At 35.8% G+C, this 20082-nt stretch overlaps 1 protein-coding gene across 3 annotated transcripts; it reads left to right on the top strand.

Moving 5' to 3' along the window:
• The first annotated feature begins 2273 nt into the window (after positions 1–2273).
• Positions 2274–19395, top strand: LOC135689526 (pumilio homolog 2). Of its 3 annotated transcripts, none has more exons than XM_065206777.2 (10): positions 2274–2451; positions 5624–5943; positions 8117–8194; positions 9112–9444; positions 11978–12108; positions 12769–14509; positions 14838–14975; positions 15559–15806; positions 16062–16139; positions 16777–19395. In XM_065206777.2, the coding sequence occupies exons 2-10, from the start codon at positions 5632–5634 to the stop codon at positions 17024–17026; spliced, it is 3309 nt and encodes a 1102-aa protein (XP_065062849.2). In that variant the 5' UTR covers positions 2274–2451; positions 5624–5631; the 3' UTR covers positions 17027–19395. The 3 variants fall into 3 exon arrangements, with proteins under 3 accessions (XP_065062849.2, XP_065062850.2, XP_065062848.2); XM_065206778.2 differs by lacking the exon at positions 2274–2451 and adding an exon at positions 5143–5412 and having other exon boundaries at positions 12769–14503; XM_065206776.2 differs by lacking the exon at positions 2274–2451 and adding an exon at positions 5151–5412.
• The last annotated feature ends 687 nt before the right edge of the window (positions 19396–20082 follow it).

Here is a 20082-nt window from a genome sequence, read left to right as displayed (position 1 = left end):
CAACAAGCAACTTCCTACAAATTTGCTTCGTTGCTAAATAATCTGACTATTGGAGAGTAGCTAGTTTTCCGCTGACCTCGGTAAGAATGTGAAACTTTTGGTCGTCTATCTATATATATGTACATGGAAGTATTAACCATGGGTGCCCTGAAGGGGGCTCGGGGGCTTTGTCCCCTTGTTGAAATTCAGAGAGATTTCAGGGGGCTCAGCCCCCTTAACAAGCAAGAACATTGGCAGCATTTTATTACGCTATAAACTTTCAGTGAGTGAGCAGTTTTTTATCAGTCTCTTTCAGTCGGTGAAAAGTATGAATGATTCTTTATATGCAACAGAAATTTTTTTTGACACAAATGTGATTTTAGGTTGTGGCTTCTAGAATATGTCTACATCATGGCCCTACCCAACTTTTTAGGATTGCGCCCCTGGTATTAACACATGTCAGCAATAGTATACTATTGATTAAGGTTTCGTAAATGAAGAATTTTCTTCGAATTTTCTTCGTGAATCATCAAGTATTTTAGACTTTTTGTGGAACAAGGTTATCAAAGTAACAGCAATTCCTGATAATGAAAACTTCAATTCGAAGTTCCAAAAATGTATTTAAATGCGTATCATATGCGCGTACAAAACCAGGAAATTATAATCTATCTGATGATTCTTTTCTCATCAAGGTTTTCGTCATAATTATTTGACAGATATTTAACAAGAAAGCTTTAAATTGAAATTAAGCATCATTTTCTGAAAGATTTGCTATATTACGAAATTTCGTGATTAATAATGGATTCTGAAAAGCTATGCATAGCACCATCAAAAGAGGATTATTTGAATGAATTTTGCTTAGCTGACCAAATATAGTGACCAGCTGTGTCTTTGTTTTTAAAACTCTTCTACTTCTGCTAAAACGGTATGTTTGTGCACATGAGTATCTTACCATGCAGCTTGAATGCAAATCTTATCTACAAATCATAACTTACATGTTTTATGCTTAATTATGACTTTCAGTGGTTTGTCAGTGAATAAATTTTGACTGTTAACAACTCAGGATCCCCATTTTTAAATGCCTCCTTTTCCCTTGCTTAAGTTTCATGCTAAAAAATTAATGAGTGAAGTTATGATTTTGTATGATTATGATTATGATCAAAATGTGTTTTAGGAACTTGAAAGATCAAATCTCCGAGTCTATTATTAGCAACACCATTGAAAACTGAAATAATGGTCTACTCATATTTCGAAAGTTGTTCTTATCATTGAAACGACCTTTTTGCTTACAGGAACTCAGTTACTTAGGTAGAACGAAAGAATAGACTTGCAATTTTTCAACACATTTCTCAAAATCTATATTTTAACCATTGTCAAAGATACCTTTGCAATACGTAAGGTCTAAAAAGTAATAACACTTAACTCGTTCCGTCTCCACAATCTTTGTTTTTTGGGCGGGGCCCATGGATTCGTATCTATAAGGCAAGGATGATACCCAATAATCTCAAAACAATTTTCAATAAAGGGGCTGAAATTGTTTGCAATACATTTGGGCCGCGATAGTTTTTTTACTAAAAGAAAATTTTCCTCCATCGGCTTCCCATGACTTTCCCTGGGTAGCATGCTCCAACGAGGAATTGTCTCCCTCGGTATCCCCCACTAAAGATCGTCTGGTTCCACAAATTTACTAAACAATTTACTCAAGACTTTATAATCGTAGACATTTACATGCAATAGAGTGTGACATAGTGTGTTTTACATTCAACAACATTCCTGATCAAGTTGATCAAGACGTATATTCAGTGCGGACTATTCCGTTGAAGCTATTAATATCACCGTACCCATTCTGGATGCAGAATGACGGAGACAAAAAGCGATGAATTGCATTGACTTGTTATCCTTAAGAACGGTGCCACAACTTTTGCTTTGACTAACCTGTTGTGTCAATGCTGTTGTGTCTATATTATTTTGTCATATTAAACGTTCGCCTTTGCTAATGCGTTCAAAGTCTGACATGAATCTGGGAAACGCCTTTAAAGATGTAGTAAACAAAGATGGCTTTGTATTTTGATAGTCAGTGTAATTTGCCTTGCTAGCCTGTAACTTTTTGAGCTTTATCCAGGGTTGTCTTTGAAACAGGTACTGACTGGGCATTAATAAGCAAGCGCGAAAACATTGTCGGTGTTTCGATCTAGCATGTTTCAACAATGACTTACAGGTGAATAGCTGGTTAAGTAGACGGGCTTTTCAAGAAAAACAATAGAACGGATGGTACCTATTTATTCTTGGGTTGTTCATTGTAATAGAAATCAAAACATTGTCTGTTACATACGTGCATGAGTTCTTTAAAGTTTCAGAGTATGAGAAGTATTTTGCTATGCAGAATAGCTGAGAATACGGATTAACATCGTCTTCTGGCTTGTAATTTGCTAAGCGTACTTAGAATTTCCCTTTGCTGTGATACCACACACGGTAAGTAAACTTTTAGTATTTGGCCTGTATAGGCTAGCAATTAAATGAATTGCCTTTCTCTTTCTAACCACCAGCTATTGCGTTAATGTTATCCATGTGGCAAGAGCATTACATAAAGACAGGCTTAAAATGCCTTTCTAGAAGTTATAGCAAAGAGGTTTGCCGTTATATGGAAATACGAAAGAATTAAATGGGTGTGTAAGATGATGGGCAACGTGTCACCGGATTTGCAATGGTTTGTATTTCTTGTTTGAAATACAATGGTCGGTCATTAGATGAACCAACCAATGACCTGAAAGTCATTACAATGAAAAAAGTACACAATTAGATCATCAATGTTGGTCTTAAGAATTGTCGATTTATTTTTGATCAATTTATAGAATTTTTAAAGTCATTATTCAAAAAAGCACGTCAATGCTAGTACTAGTACTTCATTAGGAAATATTTTTAGCAACCCTGCAGATAACTTACCCAAACAAATCACTGACCTTAAGTGAGCTAGTAGGTGCCCGTGATCATTGGTCGTAGTTGATTTTAAGATAAATGATAATTTATGGTATTATACAAGAGCTTATCACTGAAAAATTGCGAGGCAGGGTGCCAAATCAAAGTGAATTTAAATACACAGTTTAGACTAGATTTTTCTGCTTATTGCTGTCAAATATTTATGCTTCATTACCAAACCATCCTTGTTATCAGCAAACCAGACTAATCAAAGAGTGAATACCTCTTATTTTTATTAAACTTTGTTTAGATGCATTGAAGATGCTATTTTAAAGCTTCTGTTAAATTAATAGTCTTCAGCTTGACTGCCTATTCTGTCTAAACGAAATTGACGTATTTTAATGTCTACCACTTTTCAATCTTTACAAAGCTTCTAGCAGAACCTTTTATCGCCCATTCGCTCTTCACCGTTGCTGTAAACGTTTCGTTTCTAGTGAATGCATACTATGTCATTAAATAGAAACTTGATGTGATTTCATATCAACAAGAAAATATCACATGCCATCTCCAGCTTACTGAATTACGAATTACGAATAAACAATGGCAATCGCGAAGCGAAGATACAAAAAATATGATCATTTGATATTCTTCGTAATACATTCTGTATATTGCAGTACAGCAAAAATCCGCATTTAGAAAACTCACTGAACGGGCAGACTTTTTGGAAATTATGTACCAAATTATAAGAAACTTTTGAGCCTTTATGCTTTTCATTTTCTTGTAACTCCTTATTCAGAAGAAGCTTTTGAGTTAAAATGAATGTAAAAAGCAGCTTTCAAGAAACAAACTAGCTCCAAACTTGTTAAAATGCATCTTTTATGCTTTTCTACATCTAATAAGAAACCCATTTTTGTAGGAAAACATGTGACTTGTTCAATATGTATTCCTTTTATAAGAAACTGAATGGTCAGATCAGAAAATGAGTTTCTTATATACGGGCTTTACTAATTACTTTTGCCACAAATATAGAAACGATGTTTGTCGCTTGAATATATTAGATCAGTTTATTTTCTCAGGTCATTAAATGCAACTGTGTTTATTCACTAGCGCAAATATGCAGCAGGAAAGGACTAATTCTTCCTGAAAATAAGCCAAATGCTAAATTTTATAGCTTTTGTATTACATGGAATTGCCAGACACCTCGTCAGATTGCTGCCCTGAGCCATTATCGTGAAAATAGCTTTCAATTGGTTTTGAAGAATTTCAAATAATATTTTACCAACTATTAGTTTCCTGATAAAAGGTTTCAAAAATCATTACATTGATAACATCAACATAAAGACTTTTTTCCAACATTATATTGCCTTATATTTGAATAATTACCTTAAATACACAGCCCCGATATTCAAAGCAAATAAAAGACCAACATCTCAATTAACTTAGCAATGACCTGTTCATCTATCCAGCAAAATATTGCGTGACAGCGTGTATGCAACTGTTTCTCTTATAATTGTAGGTCAAACTTTTTACAGGCCTCCATTCATTCCATTCAACACGGGTTATGTAAATTTAAACTGTTTCACGATCTTCCTAACTGTTCAAAGCCCATATTAATTTCTCGCAAAAATTAGGCCCGTGTCAGTGGTTTGTTTAAGCTTAGTATTTCAATAATGAAACGTTGTAAAAATGGTTGCATCGCTTTAACATACTGGGATGTTTGAAAGTATTTACAAGCTTATTTGATATGTGTTTGTTTTGAAATATATCTATATATTTCCAACACCAAAAATGTATTGCATTACAAGTTTTTTATCAAGTCTCAAATTGGCGTAGTTAGACCTTCCAGAGTAGGGGAGGAGAGATTCGTGAAAGTAAAATTTACCGACGAGGACATACACACGATAAAAATCGATGAAAAAATTCATGGTTATCTCACCTACGCCTGGCGACTTTACTTTCCACCTAACGATTTTGAGGACCAACTAAAGATTTTCCTACAAATTCATGAAATATTGAGGGTTTTCACACCTCCTGCACCTCCCGTTTCAATGTTTATCTCGAAGTTTCAATGTTTGAAATGGGTGTTTCCAGCCTTGCACTGATAGACCTTGCTCTGAAATTTGTTAATTCCTATGAACCATCCTTATTCCTTGAACATTTTATGCGAAAGTAAGATAGTTTCCTGCTATCTTCAAGAAAAAAGGCAACATACCGTTAGAAAATTCGATTTTAAAGAAGAGCTGAAAGTAGATATGAAAATGGAGAGAAAAGTGGAGATGAAGCTAGAAAACAAAGATATTGTTTTCTGTTGAACAAGAGCATTGTTTATAGTTTACTCGCTGCCCATTGTAAATAATTAGTGAATTAGTCGTTGTGGAGGAGATTAGTCACGATTCTGCTGAATCCACTGTGATGTCATTTACGGCCGCAAGGAATGATGGGTGCGGCATTCAAGGATTGATTATGGCCATATTCTGGAAACGCGAAATGATGGCGAGGGTCTACGAAGCTAATCGGGTTTGTATCAATTCATCGCTTGGAGACTTCAGTTTAGCTACACTTGGCAATGCTAAGCTTTTGATTTATGTCTTCTTGAATTAGATATTTTTCATTTCTAGAACCACTAGGTGGAACCTTTGTGTATGGATGTTGCTTAGGCCAATGTGCTCGTTCCGGGCTGCGGCAATACTGTGTGAAGCATATTTAATTTTAATTTTCCTTTCTGCAGATCCCTCGATGAGCCTTTCATGTCTTCTTGGTATGCATGACATTATCTGGAATAATAGTAGTTCAGGCAGTTTCCGACAAAGGAACCATGTCAGAGGTTTGGAGAGAGTTAGAATGAGTACGGCCCGGTCGCCAGCCAGCTCAACTATCACACCACAAAATATTGATGAGTTTGCAAACGTGTTGAGGGTTAAAAATCAATCTTCTAACAATCTTCAATTTTTATTTCGCTCAAACGGATCAGATAACTTTCCAGGACGGACATCACAGAACGGTTTTCGTGCTGATCAGTGGAGTGTACCAGACGGATCTCAGCAAGAGGTAAACATCGAGGCTGATAAATTTATGTTGTTTGTAGGAATCTTTCTATTATTAAATGTTTTGTCTTCTATTACCAACAGGCACCATTAAAACCAAACAACTGTTGTTCAGCATATTTTGGAAAGTAGCTTAGAAAATAAAAGATTGCAAAATAAACAGGCCAAGCTGAAGGATCATTCATTGACATGGCGACCCCATTTATTTGCAGCATTAATTTGGATCTCATTTCTTCGGCTCTGCCTCAGATTTTCTCGTTGTGAAATTCCCCGTATAGAATTCAAAACTCATTTTAACAAGTTAAGGTATCGTAGCAGATATTAGGAGCATCGATGAGAGGTCTCCTGCTATCAGATGCCTCATCTTAACAACATTACCCGTCATATTTGCATTGTGATTGTTAGCTTCCGCAGGTACCTGACTTAAGAGTGACGGCAATTCATTTTTCGTATTGTTCATGCCGACTTATTTTACTGTTAGTATCCATACTTAGGTTAAATTGAATCCCTCAACACAGTAATGAACGCAATATGATTGGCAAATGTTATCTGTATATTGTTTTGTGAAATGATTTAGAAAACTCTCTTATGATATCAATAGCAAAAATATGCCGAAGATATTTAGAAAAATTGTCCGTAAAGGTAGGCCCAAAAAATTTAATCTCTGTTAGCAAATTTGAAAATAATTCTCAAATGCGTCATGGAAACCAAGCTTTTTGTTTAAACACTGTGCAACAACCCTTGACCAGGTAGCTAGAAATATTTTGATTTCTTCCTACAGCAGCCCTGTTGAAGATGCACACAAAAATGGGGTGTTTATTTCAACAAATACAGTACCTCTATTTTTAGAAAACAAATTTACACTCAGTGATGGAACTGGTTAGCTTCTCATTATCAATTTTCAACATCCACTTACTGTAGTAACAAATTTTAATAAGTGACTCTGCAAAACAGGTGGTCCAACTGTAAAACAAGTCAAACTTTAGGCAGGGGACCATGAGCCTTGTAAGTCAAAGAACATGGTTGTGTACTTTCCACCAAAAGTAATCCTTATTTTTTCGTAAAATTGTTTTTCTTTTTGGCCATTGAATTTTTTTTCTGTGAGTAGAAAATTTTCTATCAGCAAAAAATTTTCTGTTTTCAAAAGATTTCTGCCAGCAACAAGTTATCTCACAACCATTACTGAATTCACAACAATGTAATGTTAAGTTTAATAATTCTGTAATAGTCAGTGCACATTTTTGCACCTGAGCACATGTCTAATCCATGCACATCCATGCACAATTTCCTTTTTTAAATTGGAATTCTGTTCAAGTCCCTATAAAATTTTTTTAGGTGATCTGACAATGATTTACTATTAAAATACCAATTTTTGCAATATGAAAGGTTAGGGCCAAGGAACAAATCCAAGGATAAGCATATGGCTAGACATAAACAGCATGTCTGAAATATTGGCTACTTCAAATATTTCAAATGCCAATCAAATGCACCCACAATCAAATGCAAAAGTTGACTTCTGATTTACCATGTCCTTGTTTTCTTGTTTTTCAGATATCTCATCAAGCCTTCAGTTTTAATTTGTTTTCACAGGCACAGGGTCTAACTTGATGCAGTATAGAAACTGTACGGCTTTTGAATAACGTAAAATACTTAATGATTAAGGTACCAAATAATAGGAAAATACCAAATGAATATATACTTTTTACTATTTGAAAATCTTGCCCAGTTGAATACATTGTTTTCCACATAATGCTTCACAGCTGATTTTGATTTCATAAAATTAAACTGTAAAACAAAGAATCATGCTACATCAGCTTAATTTAGAAAAAAATTGTATGCTTTAAAGATTCATTGAAGCATTTCTTTAACAATAGAAAAGTTACTATAAAGTGACAAAAGACAAACTTAAACATTTGTTTCTTATACATACAAACTTAAAAAATTATTGACAAACTTGAACAAACTATATTTCATTAATATATGAAGGAAGAAAGACCTGATTTTTGCTTTCAATAAGGAAATAGAAGGCTTTAATGAATGTTAAACATATTTTCTTGACCTTTAGAACCTAGGGTATGGTTCTAAACATATTTTAATTTGTCAAGTAAGTGTCAAATGTTTTCTAATGTATGATAGAACATGAACCTGAGATTTAAAAATGGTCTTGATTATTTAAGGTTGAAGAATCTGGCGGTACAGAAACAGATTATTCAGGCATATCAAAGAAGGATAGCAAAGAGAAAGGAATACAGGAGGTTTGTATACTGAGCACCCTTTGATATCAGAACATTAATAAGATGTAAAGCTTCCATATTAAGCAAAGTAATTAAGAAGAGCCAAGTTCCACTAATTGATGAAAATGTTATTGCTAGTAATTCTGTTCTTTTATTAAGAAACATGCATTTAATTTAGTTAAAAGGCTACTTTTGTTATGTTCAAACTGTTTTAAGTTTGCTAAGATTTCTTTCTGTACTAACTCAGCTGTCAATACATTGTATAGATATGCTTTGAAATCAATTGAAATAAAACAATCTGTGTCTTAGACAGAAATGTCTGTAGAAATTCTGTGTTAGACCTTTCCAGTTCTGGAACACTCAACAGAGTTATATATATACGTTTACGTGTGTGTATATTCCACATGTCAAAATGTAGAATTTTAAAGGTAGAAGCTTGATTTGGACAATGTATACAATTTGCTGAATCTTAGAATTTCATTTCATTGCTTCTAAAAAATCCATACTTCTTATTTGTATGAAGAAGCAACCTCAGCCCTCTCTTAACTCTGCTCCTTTCTTTTCTTTTTCTTTCTTTTTTCCTTCTTTTTTCCTTCTTTTTTCCTATTTTTCCTTCTTTTCTTTTTCCTCTTGATCTTTTCTTTTTCCTCTGTCTTTTCTCCTTTTCATCCTTTTTTCTGGATGAGGCTTCATGACTTCATGTACTTTTTCCACCACTGTTTCTGCTAAAAAGTAATGTAAACTTATTATATATATATATATAAATGTTATTAGAAATAGACATCTCCTGAAGAGTGAGTTACTCACGAAACAGGCTTGTAGAGATAAACCATGTAGTTTTACTTTCTTCAATCTATGATATATATATATATATATATATATCTATATCTAAAAGGTTTTATGTTATGCCTTACTTTTAATTTTTTGATATTGTTTAGATAATGCCATCAAAAAAGAAAATTTGGAGCAATGACAGTAGGGTGGAGAAAGAGCCAGAGAAACCCATGTTTTTCCAGCATCAGTGGCAAGAAACCCCTTGGGCCATTGAAGGAGAGACAGACAAATCTGAGCATGCAGTTTCTCAGCCAATCATGGTGAAGCAAAGGGGAAATCAGGGTTTCAACCCCCCAGAGCAACAGTCTTCAGTTGTTTCTCCAAGATCAGCAGATGGGCTTGGGGTTTACGGAATGGTTGAATATGTTCTTGCATCATCACCTGGTGGTGGGGATTTGGAGGCAACAATGAAGGGGATGGACATCAATGGAACTTTGGTAAGGGTTTTCTAATCATTCATTTACTAAGTTGCCAATAGCATTAGTTTAATTTAATGTTGCAAAACAAGCGAGCTTGACTATATAAAGTGTCTCAGTCTTTGTCATTTAATGCATGCAATGTGCACTCATCAGCGCACACATCGCACCAATGCAAGCGATTAATCACACGCACAAGTTGTATATTTGACCATTGTTTTCAACCTACATAAAATTGCTTTCTTCAATGAAATATTGGGATTTTGTTTTTCATAAGCTGAGCAACATCAGCTTATTCTTTGAATAGTGCCTTTTCAAAAAGGGGTAAATCAGGTAGTGTCCAAAACTTCTGTTTTCCCGTTTTCACAGTGATCGGTGTAAATATCAATGAAAGTGCTCAAAGGAAGATAGGCTTTTTCATAGATCTTCTGATGATCAGATTATTATCAATCCAGTGAGGTAGATAGGAAAATTAATAGGAGGGGCAAGAAATTTATATAGATCTTCCAATAAAAATTATATTAAAGCTTTTATTTTTTCAAAAGTTCGGACATGACCTCATATAGGTCACATGTCATAAACCGTACTACTTGAAGATTTTTCTTGTCTTTTCCTCTGCAGAAGGCATTTTTAAGCTCTCAATATGTAACACTTAGATAAAAAAGAAAGCCATGTTAAATTTCCAACAAGACCAGAAGTTTCCCTACAAAACAGCAATTTAGCTTTACAGGGGTTGTTTGCACCCTCTGACCCTCTCTTTATCTATGCCACTGTATCAGTCAATATTTCCCTATAGTTGCCCTGTAACGTCAAATGTTTTCAGAACGTACACAGCAGAAACACGCAAGCACTCAGGCTCTCTGTAAATCCAAAAATTAAGCTTCACAGACTATGAAATAACTGTCTTGCATGTTAACAAAATGTTTTAGAACATCAGGCTTTCAACAGAAAGGCATGTGATTGCATGCACACGCCCTGGCGCATGCCTTCTGCTTTCCAGGAGTGCAAAATATCACATGCCTACTTTTATTTTGAGGGCAAATCTCATAATTATATACTGTTTTTGTGGGTTTTTGAGACGGGTTTAAATGTTTATCCTTCCTTGGTACTATTACTTTGCGGATTAAATAAAAAAATTGTTGAATAATCTTAGGTCTAATATATAGTAGAATCCCCATATTATGAAAACCGATTACAAATATTTAAATGGTATGCCAAAAAATGTCTGTCCCCCTGGATTCTGTCCTCCTGGATTCTACAAATTCCCCTGGTGTAACTAATCCCGTATATAAAAAACTAATTGTAGGTCCTTTCATCATGATTTTCTGCGATATGACAAACTTTTCTAAAAGTTTTCACTGTTATTTTGGTCTTCTTATTCCTGGTGTATAATAATCACAGTTTCTCGGGGGAATCATTATTGTCATCGGCAAGACATATATACATGGCAAATGTGCACTTTTATGATGCTGAAAGTTGGAGAGGGCCCTCGGTGGCATGGGTTTAAAGGCCAAGCCCTTCATGACTCTGCTAAGGATTCATTATTGAAGCTGATGAAAACAGTTTGTGACATGGCAATTTTTTTTTGTAGTGCCGTTTTTTGCCGATATATAGTGTAAGCTTTATACTTGGGTAGCAACTAGCTCAAGTCTTTGGAAAAACCATGTTTTTTTGTTAAGATTTAAGTAATTACGCTAAAAATTCAAGGAAGAAAAATTCATCAAAATTATTGCTGTCAGTATTGTCATGTTGGCAATTTCCATATAGATCTATCATAATAACTGTAAATTTTGGCAAAAAAATGTCACACGCCATTTCACACCTGGATGTTTTCAGGCGTGCAGTGGTAAGCAAGCATGCTATATTTTTCCCTCAAATGCCTGCAACATCTTGCCACATTGATTTAAAATCAAGGGCAAAGTTCAGGCAAAAAACTTTAGTGCCTTTTGTCACTTTCATAATGCATTTCAGAATCTAAAAAGTGAAGAAAATGCTGGGGACTCAAACAGTTACACTGTAATTTCAGTTGCTTTTGAGGTTTTATACCCTCAATTTAAGCAATTTGAGACCCTGTTTATACTGTTCCTTGCAAAATTGGTACCTTGAAGAAAAGATGCATGTGGTTTTCCACATGCATAGTATTTTCTTTATGAAGAAAACTGGTGTCTATGAAACTTAATAAAAGAGGAATAAATTTGGCTATAAAACTTCAACAATTAATGCATCAAACAAAAGAGAAACATAAAGTAACCTTCCCGCTATAGTATTTTGTTCTAATTTAAAAAGTTTTTACTCAAGCACAACCACAGCCCACTTTTTGTGTACTTTGGTCGATGACAAAAAGTTTCAATATGTGAAACTTGCAGAGAAAAAATTGTCTTTTAAATATGGGTGTATCAAAAAAAATTTCCCCTTAAAAGTTTCTGATGACGCAAGCTAATGTGCCTGTGGCAAACCTGTTTTAGATTTTCTGGAATCATTGCAGAAACCTTACTAGAACAGTAACAAAATAAATTATTTTGTTTTTCTATTGCTGGACTCTTACACTTTTTAGAGAGTGAAGTCTCCATATGATGATGCCGCTGAAGCCCAACCCACAGTTCTAGACATTCAGAAAGAACAGGAAGCTGCAAATTCCCACTCTGGTACACCAATCCAAGATGAAGAATCACAGCTTGTCTTTAGGTAGGATACTGTTATATTTGTATTACAATTACTTTACCTCTTGACATATGGTAGAGAAATTTGTTCTTGTTACATGATCCTATCATCTGACAGAGAACTTAAAGGGGCTGTGTCATGGCTTGCAAACAAAGAGTTTTTATTGTTTGTTTCCTTGCTTAAAACATTAAAAAATTCCAAAGCTTTGCACGCTGAGCACAGATGCAGAAAACTGTTTTATTTATACTTGTCTTCCTATTGAACGCAGGTTGTTTCACCTAAACAACTTTCAATAAATTGGTGTGTTACCACACTGGATGTTCTGTGTGACACAGCCCCCCTCCACCATTTTAAGGGTTATGCTTGAAAAATTTTTCAAGTGGTAAAAGTGTTAGACTGACACAATTTGTTGTATTGCTAATCAAAGATATTTTGTTGCTAAACTGTATGTCTTTTTCATACATATGTACCCTATGGCTATGTACAAAAAAGAAGGCTGGTATGTGCTATCATGTTTAGGTTGAGGTTATAGGATAATTTTCATTCAACAGCTTTTTGTGAGACTGTGACAGGGCCTTTCTGTAAAAAATTGACTGCAGCTTTTTGGAGAGGCAATTTTTTGCCTTTTCAAAGTAGGTATTTCACCTACCAACAGGCAATTTTCAATTTACCTTTTTCTTTTAGCCGTACACCAGGGAGTCGCCAGGAGTCACCAAATCCAAATTCACAGTCATCACAGGAAGGGCCTAAATCTAACGGATATGGTCAAGATATTCAAATCATGGGTAAAGTAGAATCTGCATCGGAGTCATCTTTAGTGACATCACCAGTTCAGCTTATTACGCAAGTCGATCCAAGTGCCATTGGTATAGAAACCCTGCCATTCAGTTATGGTGAGTCACAGCTACAAGGAAACAACCCAGAAGGTATAGTACGCAGTATAGCCCAGCAGCAGCCACAAGTCATTATAGGTAATGCACAGCAACAGCAGTATGGGGTGGCATTGGCTTCAAGTCCTTACTTTGTCACTAACCCACCACAAGATCCATATGGCAATGGAAGCATCTCAATACTTAATGCCAATGGCCAGCCAGCTGTGATACCAACTCAGTATGCTCCATATGGAATGCAACCATGGGCATATGCCAATGCTAGTGGAAATGCAGCTTATGTGCAACAACAGCCACAGCAGTTACAACAAAGTCAACTAAGGACGCAATCAAATGGTAATCGTGCCACTGGGGAGCAGATGATTGGCCAACAGCTTAGCACTACACCAACAGGGTACCAGGTTATTCCAGGCCCGCTTAGTATTCCTGCAGGAGCAACATTTTATGACCAGCAAGGGAACCCAGTGATAATCAATGGCCGAATGGCACAGCAGCTAACAAACCCACTAGGACAGCCAATCAGAATGGTCTCCCCTATGGTGGTAAACAACTCAGGACAAACTGCTGTCAGTCCACAAATGCAAAGCCAGTCACAAACAATCCAGTTACTGAATGCACAACAGCAACAACAATCACAACAGTCTCAGCAAGCAAGGCAACAACAAGGTTCTTCTATAAACCTTGGGTATCTGTCAACAGGTAATGTTGGTGCTCTCAGTGCATTGAATGGTGTCTCTAATGTGCAGTTACCAAATGGAGGCCCAGTTGGTGTTATTGGTGGTCACTTGTCAACCTCCATGCCTTCTTCTGTAGCTCCTCCAATTGGTGGCATCCAAGCACGAAGAGATGCCTTTGGGCAGATGGAGACAATGAAGCAACAGAATGTTACACAAGTATACCCCGGAATGGTTGGTTCTTACAACTCATTAACAGTAAACACCCCATTGGCTAATAATCTCAATATAAGTGACAGTAACACATCACCAATACAGAACCAGGCATCGTTTAATCTAGGCAGTCCTGTCAACAGTAGATTCTCAGGCTATATGAGCCTGCTGACTGCACAAGCAGATCGAAAGTACAGCAGCAGTGCCTCAAGTTTAGTTGGAGGAAGCATCTTTGGTCCATCTACAACTAGTATTTACCGCAAGTCTGGCCGAGACAGTGGCAGAAGTAAACTGCTGGAAGATTTCAGAAACAACCGCTACCCTAATCTTCAGCTCCGTGATTTAACAAATCACATAGTTGAATTCTCTCAGGATCAACATGGGTCAAGATTCATTCAGCAGAAACTTGAGCGTGCCTCTGTCATGGAGAAAAATCTTGTGTTCAATGAAATTTTGTCAGCTGCCTACAGCCTGATGACAGATGTTTTTGGTAACTATGTGATTCAGAAGTTCTTTGAATTTGGATCTCCAGAGCAGAAGATGGCTTTGGCAAACAGAATTCAAGGTCATGTGCTGCAGTTAGCTTTGCAGATGTATGGTTGTAGAGTAATCCAGAAGGCCTTGGAGTCCATACCACAAAATGTACAGGTTTGAGGCTGACAGAAAAATTCTTTCTGTTATAAAAATCTCCTTGTGCATTGTATTTAAAGTGTTACAAAGCTTCTTCTGGTGTTTAAATATCAGATATTGATTTTTATCAATCAGTGCTATTAATCAATTTTTCAAATGATTTGAAACAGCAAGTTGAAACAGCAAGTCAAAACTGCAATTTAGATTGAATCTATTTGTTTGCTGAATAGGCACATAAAACCCCATAGCATTGTACAACACAAACCAAAGCAAGACACGTACAACAAAAATCATTTTTTACACTGGGTGCATGGTTTTTCATCGTTTTCCCTTTGTTTCTTTGCAGAAAGATTTGGTGGCAGAGCTTGATGGTCATGTGTTGAAATGTGTCAAGGACCAGAATGGCAATCATGTTGTCCAGAAGTGCATCGAATGTGTTGATGCTGCCCACCTTCAGTTTATAATTAATGCATTCAGGGGACAAGTGAGTTTAAGCTGTCTTGTGATAGATTTTTAAACTTTGTGACATGTTGATGGTTAAAATGGTGTGAAGACATACATTTTGTGCCTTTGATTCCTTTATCATTTTTTGTGCTTTATGCAGCACAGAGTAGCTTTATGTACTTGTAGCAATTGCATTTTTGGCTGACCTTTGTTCAAAGTTTTCTCATTTGGATTTACTTTCTGGTGTAGATGATTTAATAAGGCTTAACAAGTGGGAAGAAAGATCTTCAATCATTTAAAACTTTCAAAGTATTTGTTTTGAAAAAATTTAGTTCAATATGGAGGTTATAATATTGGTGCTAAGGTTGTGCAGTTCGTGTGATCAAGTTTTTTGTCTAGTTTCATTTAGTAATCTTTGTTTCGCTGTGGTGATGGGAAGCTTGGTTTTTTGGACACATAATTAAGTGGACTGTAGAAAGTATGAAACTGCATGATATTATGGGACTCTAAAGAAATATTAAAGCCTAAGCCAACCCATCATAAATATAAACTTAGTTAAGAGCTAGGCCCAATTTACCGGCAGGGCTTTTCTGTTTTTTCTTATTGTGTTGTTGTGTTTTTAGGTGTTTGCTCTTTCAACTCACCCATATGGATGTCGTGTCATTCAGCGAATTCTGGAGCATTGCTCCCCTGAGCAAACCTCACCCATCTTGTCTGAGCTGCATGAAAATACGGAACGCCTGGTCCAAGATCAGTATGGAAATTATGTGATACAGCATGTGTTGGAGCATGGCAGCCCAGATGATAAGCTAACCATCATAGCTCTTGTGAGGGGCAATGTTCTCCAGCTGAGTCAGCACAAATTTGCTAGGTATCTAAGAAATGTCTTTTTTTGCATTTCTCTTATTATACATTTTCGTGTTGTTTAATGCAAAGATTATGGCAAAGAAATCTATTATTTTTCTTTCTCTCTTTGACTCTGTAATTAGGCACTAGCACACCTGACAACGTTTGTCTTCAGCTACCAGGCATCAATGGAAGTATGTACTTTAGCACAGATTTAAGGTGGCTTCTGTACTTGCTCCTAAATGGTTTTTGTATTTAGAGTGACGTTTTCTTTTTGTAGCAATGTTGTTGAGAAATGTGTCTCCCACGCAAGCCGTGCCGACAGAGCAGCCCTCATTGACGAAGTTTGCAATGACGCGTATGTTAATTTCCTTATATATATTTTCCCATGTATTGATCAGGGTGCTTTTCTATCTGCAGGAAAAAACGACAATTTGTAAACGTCATAAGTTTGTTTATTTTCGTAAGATATAATTGATCATGAAATATTTGAAAATGTGGAATAACCTGTCAATGGTTTTTTGGGTACTTTCAGAAGACTGGGTTGCCGAAAAGATTCGAAAAATTTCCGAAGCAAAATATTTGTTATAATGGCAAGATTTGTTACTAGAAAACTGGATAGACAATTTAATAACCCTAAAACTGCATATAGGTGCTGTAATGCAGAATGCGTTTTAAAATATTGTAATCAGTTGGCTGCATTTTAAAAATTGTACAGCTTAAAAAGGGTGATGTTATTTGAGTTGGGGACTTATTCAGAAGTTGATGATGATAAGGAGGCTTTATCAAAAGGAGGTTTAATCGAATTATGAGGATAAAATTCAGAAACAAAGCAAAACGGCGACGAGAATCCAATGTTATGAGATAAATTTTCCAAAATAAATTAAATTAATCGAATTATGCTGCCTTTCGCTTCCAGCTTGCCTTTTCATGACGTTTATGACAATGGTTTTGGGAGTTTAAGTCACACCGACTGTTTGTCTTTCTCTTTTTAGTAATCCGGGTGCCTTATATGCAATGATGAAAGACCAATTTGCAAACTACGTAGTCCAGAAGATGATTGATGTCGCAGAGCCATTGCAGAAGAAAATGCTCATTCTCAAAATACGACCACACGAAGCGACCCTTCGTAAGTTTACTTATGGAAAACACATACTTGCTAAATTGGAGAAGCTTGGAAAGTCATTCTACTTGAAGCCAAATGTTGACATGGTATTTCTGCCTCCCAACGGACACGTGCTATGAGAATATGACAAATTCAGAGGTGAAAATTCTCATTTTTTAGTATAAAGCATTTATCATTGGGTTTTTTTAATCATATCTTACATTTATGTAGGCCACCACTACAGGCCTTTATTTTAATTTGTTTTATTATGTTGTGTTTCAATTTAAAATATCGTTGTTACCTAGGCCTAGCATGACAGATATTCACGAAATTTGATTTGTCTTTCACGTTTTTATTGTAAATGATGGCCATTTCTTTTCAAGCCAGTTACTTTTAGATATATTGCACAGGATGTATATTCTGAAATTGTGACAAAGTATCGTTTTTCAAATAATTTTGAAAGGGAATTAAAGACGTCTTTCCCTGAGTTGATATTTGTGATTACGACAAAATTTGGCCTTGAAGTTAATTCAGGCACTCATGATTATTCAAGCTTTATATCAATTTAACAATCGTGTAATTTTTGCATTATATTTATATTCTTGTTCATTATTCAAAACCAATCGTGTCTCTTATGATAGTCTCACTTCAGTAAGTCGTTTTTTAAGGTGTGCATTTAAAGTGTGATTGTAATATTTTGTAGTTGATTCTCATTGTAGAAAATTTTGAGTTAGAAATGAAGCTTTGGCTTTTGTTGATTACAGGACTAAAATTTCTTGGTTTAGATTTTAACATTTTTATGTAAGCTAGGGATATTGTAAACTGCAGCAAGCCAGGAGATGTGAATTCCCGACCAACCTTGGGCAGAATTTTGTTTTCAATTTCAGGCTAATTGTTTTCTGTGAGTTGCTTTTCCTCTATTGCCAACGAGCTTACTAGTTTCGTTTGCCAAAAACTCCCAGTTTTAAATGACAAGCTTGGCCTTCTGCATTTTATGATTTTATTATTTTAGTTATATCTTGTGTTCATAGCATGCTCATTCATATATTTTGTGTCATATTTTGGACATATAATCGTATAGAAGCATTTAACTGCCTTTCGTGAATCCGGCATTTGAATCGCTCTGCATAATAATAATTATTTTTTTGTCAATTATTGTACATTACTGTACATTTGGGTTTTGCCCTCTTATGTAAATGCGATATGAAAACGAGGTCTGCCTATCCGTTATCCTGTACAGAAATGGCTTGTGATGTCATCTTGAACAGGCACAAAATCTATGTATATTATCTTGAATTATGACGTCGCCCGTTCTAAAACCGCCTCTTCGAAGTTCCTTGTACATCTCACTATTTTCAATTTTATTACCCAGCATTTTATCATATTTATACCCCTACCTCACAGTGGCTGCAAATTTCATAGAAATAGGCTCTGATATGGAATACATAAGAAACCTTGGGCAACGGTCGAGGAGACGGTTTCAGAATGTTTGAAGCTATGTATATCATCTTGTAAGGACTCGTTTGAATTTTTGTACAATGTAGATCATTTAAATTGGCATCAGAGCACCCAAAGCATTTAATGTCATAATGTAGAGTGTAGAATATAATTCGTGCGACCAATCCCTCCTTTTTCATTTAATAATTTGCACTTAATTGTACTTTCCCATTTTTTTGATCAACTCGCTTTAGTGTTCCTTTAATGTAGATATTGAAATTTGTATTTAGAATCGACAAAAAATGCTGATAATATTATTAGCGTGGACCCTTGCAATAATACCTGATGTTATGATATATGAAGAGGTGACTTCCCAACCTACCAATTTATATAAAAACTTGTTATCATTTTTTGATTACCTTAAAATTTCCAAAGAGTTTGACAGGTTTTAGGGCTATTCGTTAGAGCTTTTGTCCTTAAGCCTGATATCAGAACGCGATTATTTTCTTTTTTCCGCCCCCCCCCCATTCCCCATCAAAAGACCAGGACCGTGTACTTATCACTCCATGAGAATCTCTTTCCCCTTTGCTTGAAGTCTCATTATTTATCTGAAAATCCTTGAAATGCCTAAGATTTCGTGGAAATTCTGTACGCTATTTCCAAGAGTGAATTGCACCCATACCCAGAGTATCTAGCTACCATTGAGCCACGGGAGGCGCGAGAGAAGGACCTTTGTCAGCAGATGTGTGATTTTACGCCGGTTTATTAAGATTGAAACCAGCTAAACTGCATTGCATTGCATTGCACACTTGAAGCAACGCTTGCATTTGTGATTCAGTGACTGATGGGTCCAGTGATAGGAGTGTTTTGTTGATATGTCCAGTGGTTAACTAATGCGATAAGTTGATTAAAGAAATGATTTTGATTGTAACCAGAACAACACTTCTTTAGTATATTTCATTTGTATAGGGTAGGTGTCGTGTGTGTACATCATGTATAGACCTTAAAACCCATTGTACTAATAAATTGCATGTATCATGTCTGACCGAATTACAAATTTGTTGCAGAATAACAGGGTTTTTTTTGCTTCAGTGCTTCAGTCAAACTTCGAAAGAAAATATCGATGATATCACTTTTGTTTTTATAAGAACCAGGTAATTTTTGCCGGTGCTCTGTTTTCTTATTTTTTTTAGTAATTTACATTCCTTGTGTTAAAAAGCTGCTCAAAATGAAATCCAGGTCTCGTACTAATCAGGCTAAGTTAGAGATTTAAGGTGGACCGGCCTGTTATTTCTTCCCTGCCTATCTTATCTCTAGCATGGTACATAAACCCAAAAACATTGTTCTTGTACCAGGATGAGTCACAAGATCGTTTTGTGCTATTTTTAGGCTAAAACGTTTATCTTTGTTAGGTCGACGCGCTGAAGTCAGCTTCAGGGACTACAGCGTAATTTAAAGGGCCACTCCAGCCCAAAAATTTTTTCTGAGATTTTTGCATAAATTTGTAGTTAGTCGAGAAAAAGAAGCTATCGTGAAATTTTTTTTCGAAAAGCTTAACTCGTTTTCCAGATATAGACGCTCAAAGTTGAGAATCACCGTAAAAATACGACAAAATTTTTTTCGGAAAAAGCACTTTGTGACGTATGAAAGGGCTATTGTTTCAACATTCGGCGCTATTGTTATACGTTCGCACTGAAATTCGCACGACTCGGTAGAGACTCGGAAGAGGCGATTCATGTCGGAATCTCGGCTGTCGTTT

Source organism: Rhopilema esculentum, chromosome 5 (genome assembly GCF_057945365.1).
Source record: "Rhopilema esculentum isolate cy_ngs chromosome 5, ASM5794536v1, whole genome shotgun sequence".
Taxonomy (NCBI): Eukaryota; Metazoa; Cnidaria; class Scyphozoa; order Rhizostomeae; family Rhizostomatidae; genus Rhopilema; species Rhopilema esculentum.
Note: the sequence above shows the minus strand (reverse complement) of the source record. Positions and strands in the feature narration are given on the sequence as shown.

Bases quoted from the DNA above. Each gene is read 5' to 3' on its own strand.
- LOC135689526 (XM_065206777.2), top strand. From the start codon at position 5,632: ATGAGCCTTTCATGTCTTCTTGGTATGCATGACATTATCTGGAATAAT. The intron at 14,976-15,558 runs GTGAGTTTAAGC...TTGTGTTTTTAG, and splicing joins TTAATGCATTCAGGGGACAA to GTGTTTGCTCTTTCAACTCA. The intron at 15,807-16,061 runs GTATCTAAGAAA...TTCTTTTTGTAG, and splicing joins AGTCAGCACAAATTTGCTAG to CAATGTTGTTGAGAAATGTG.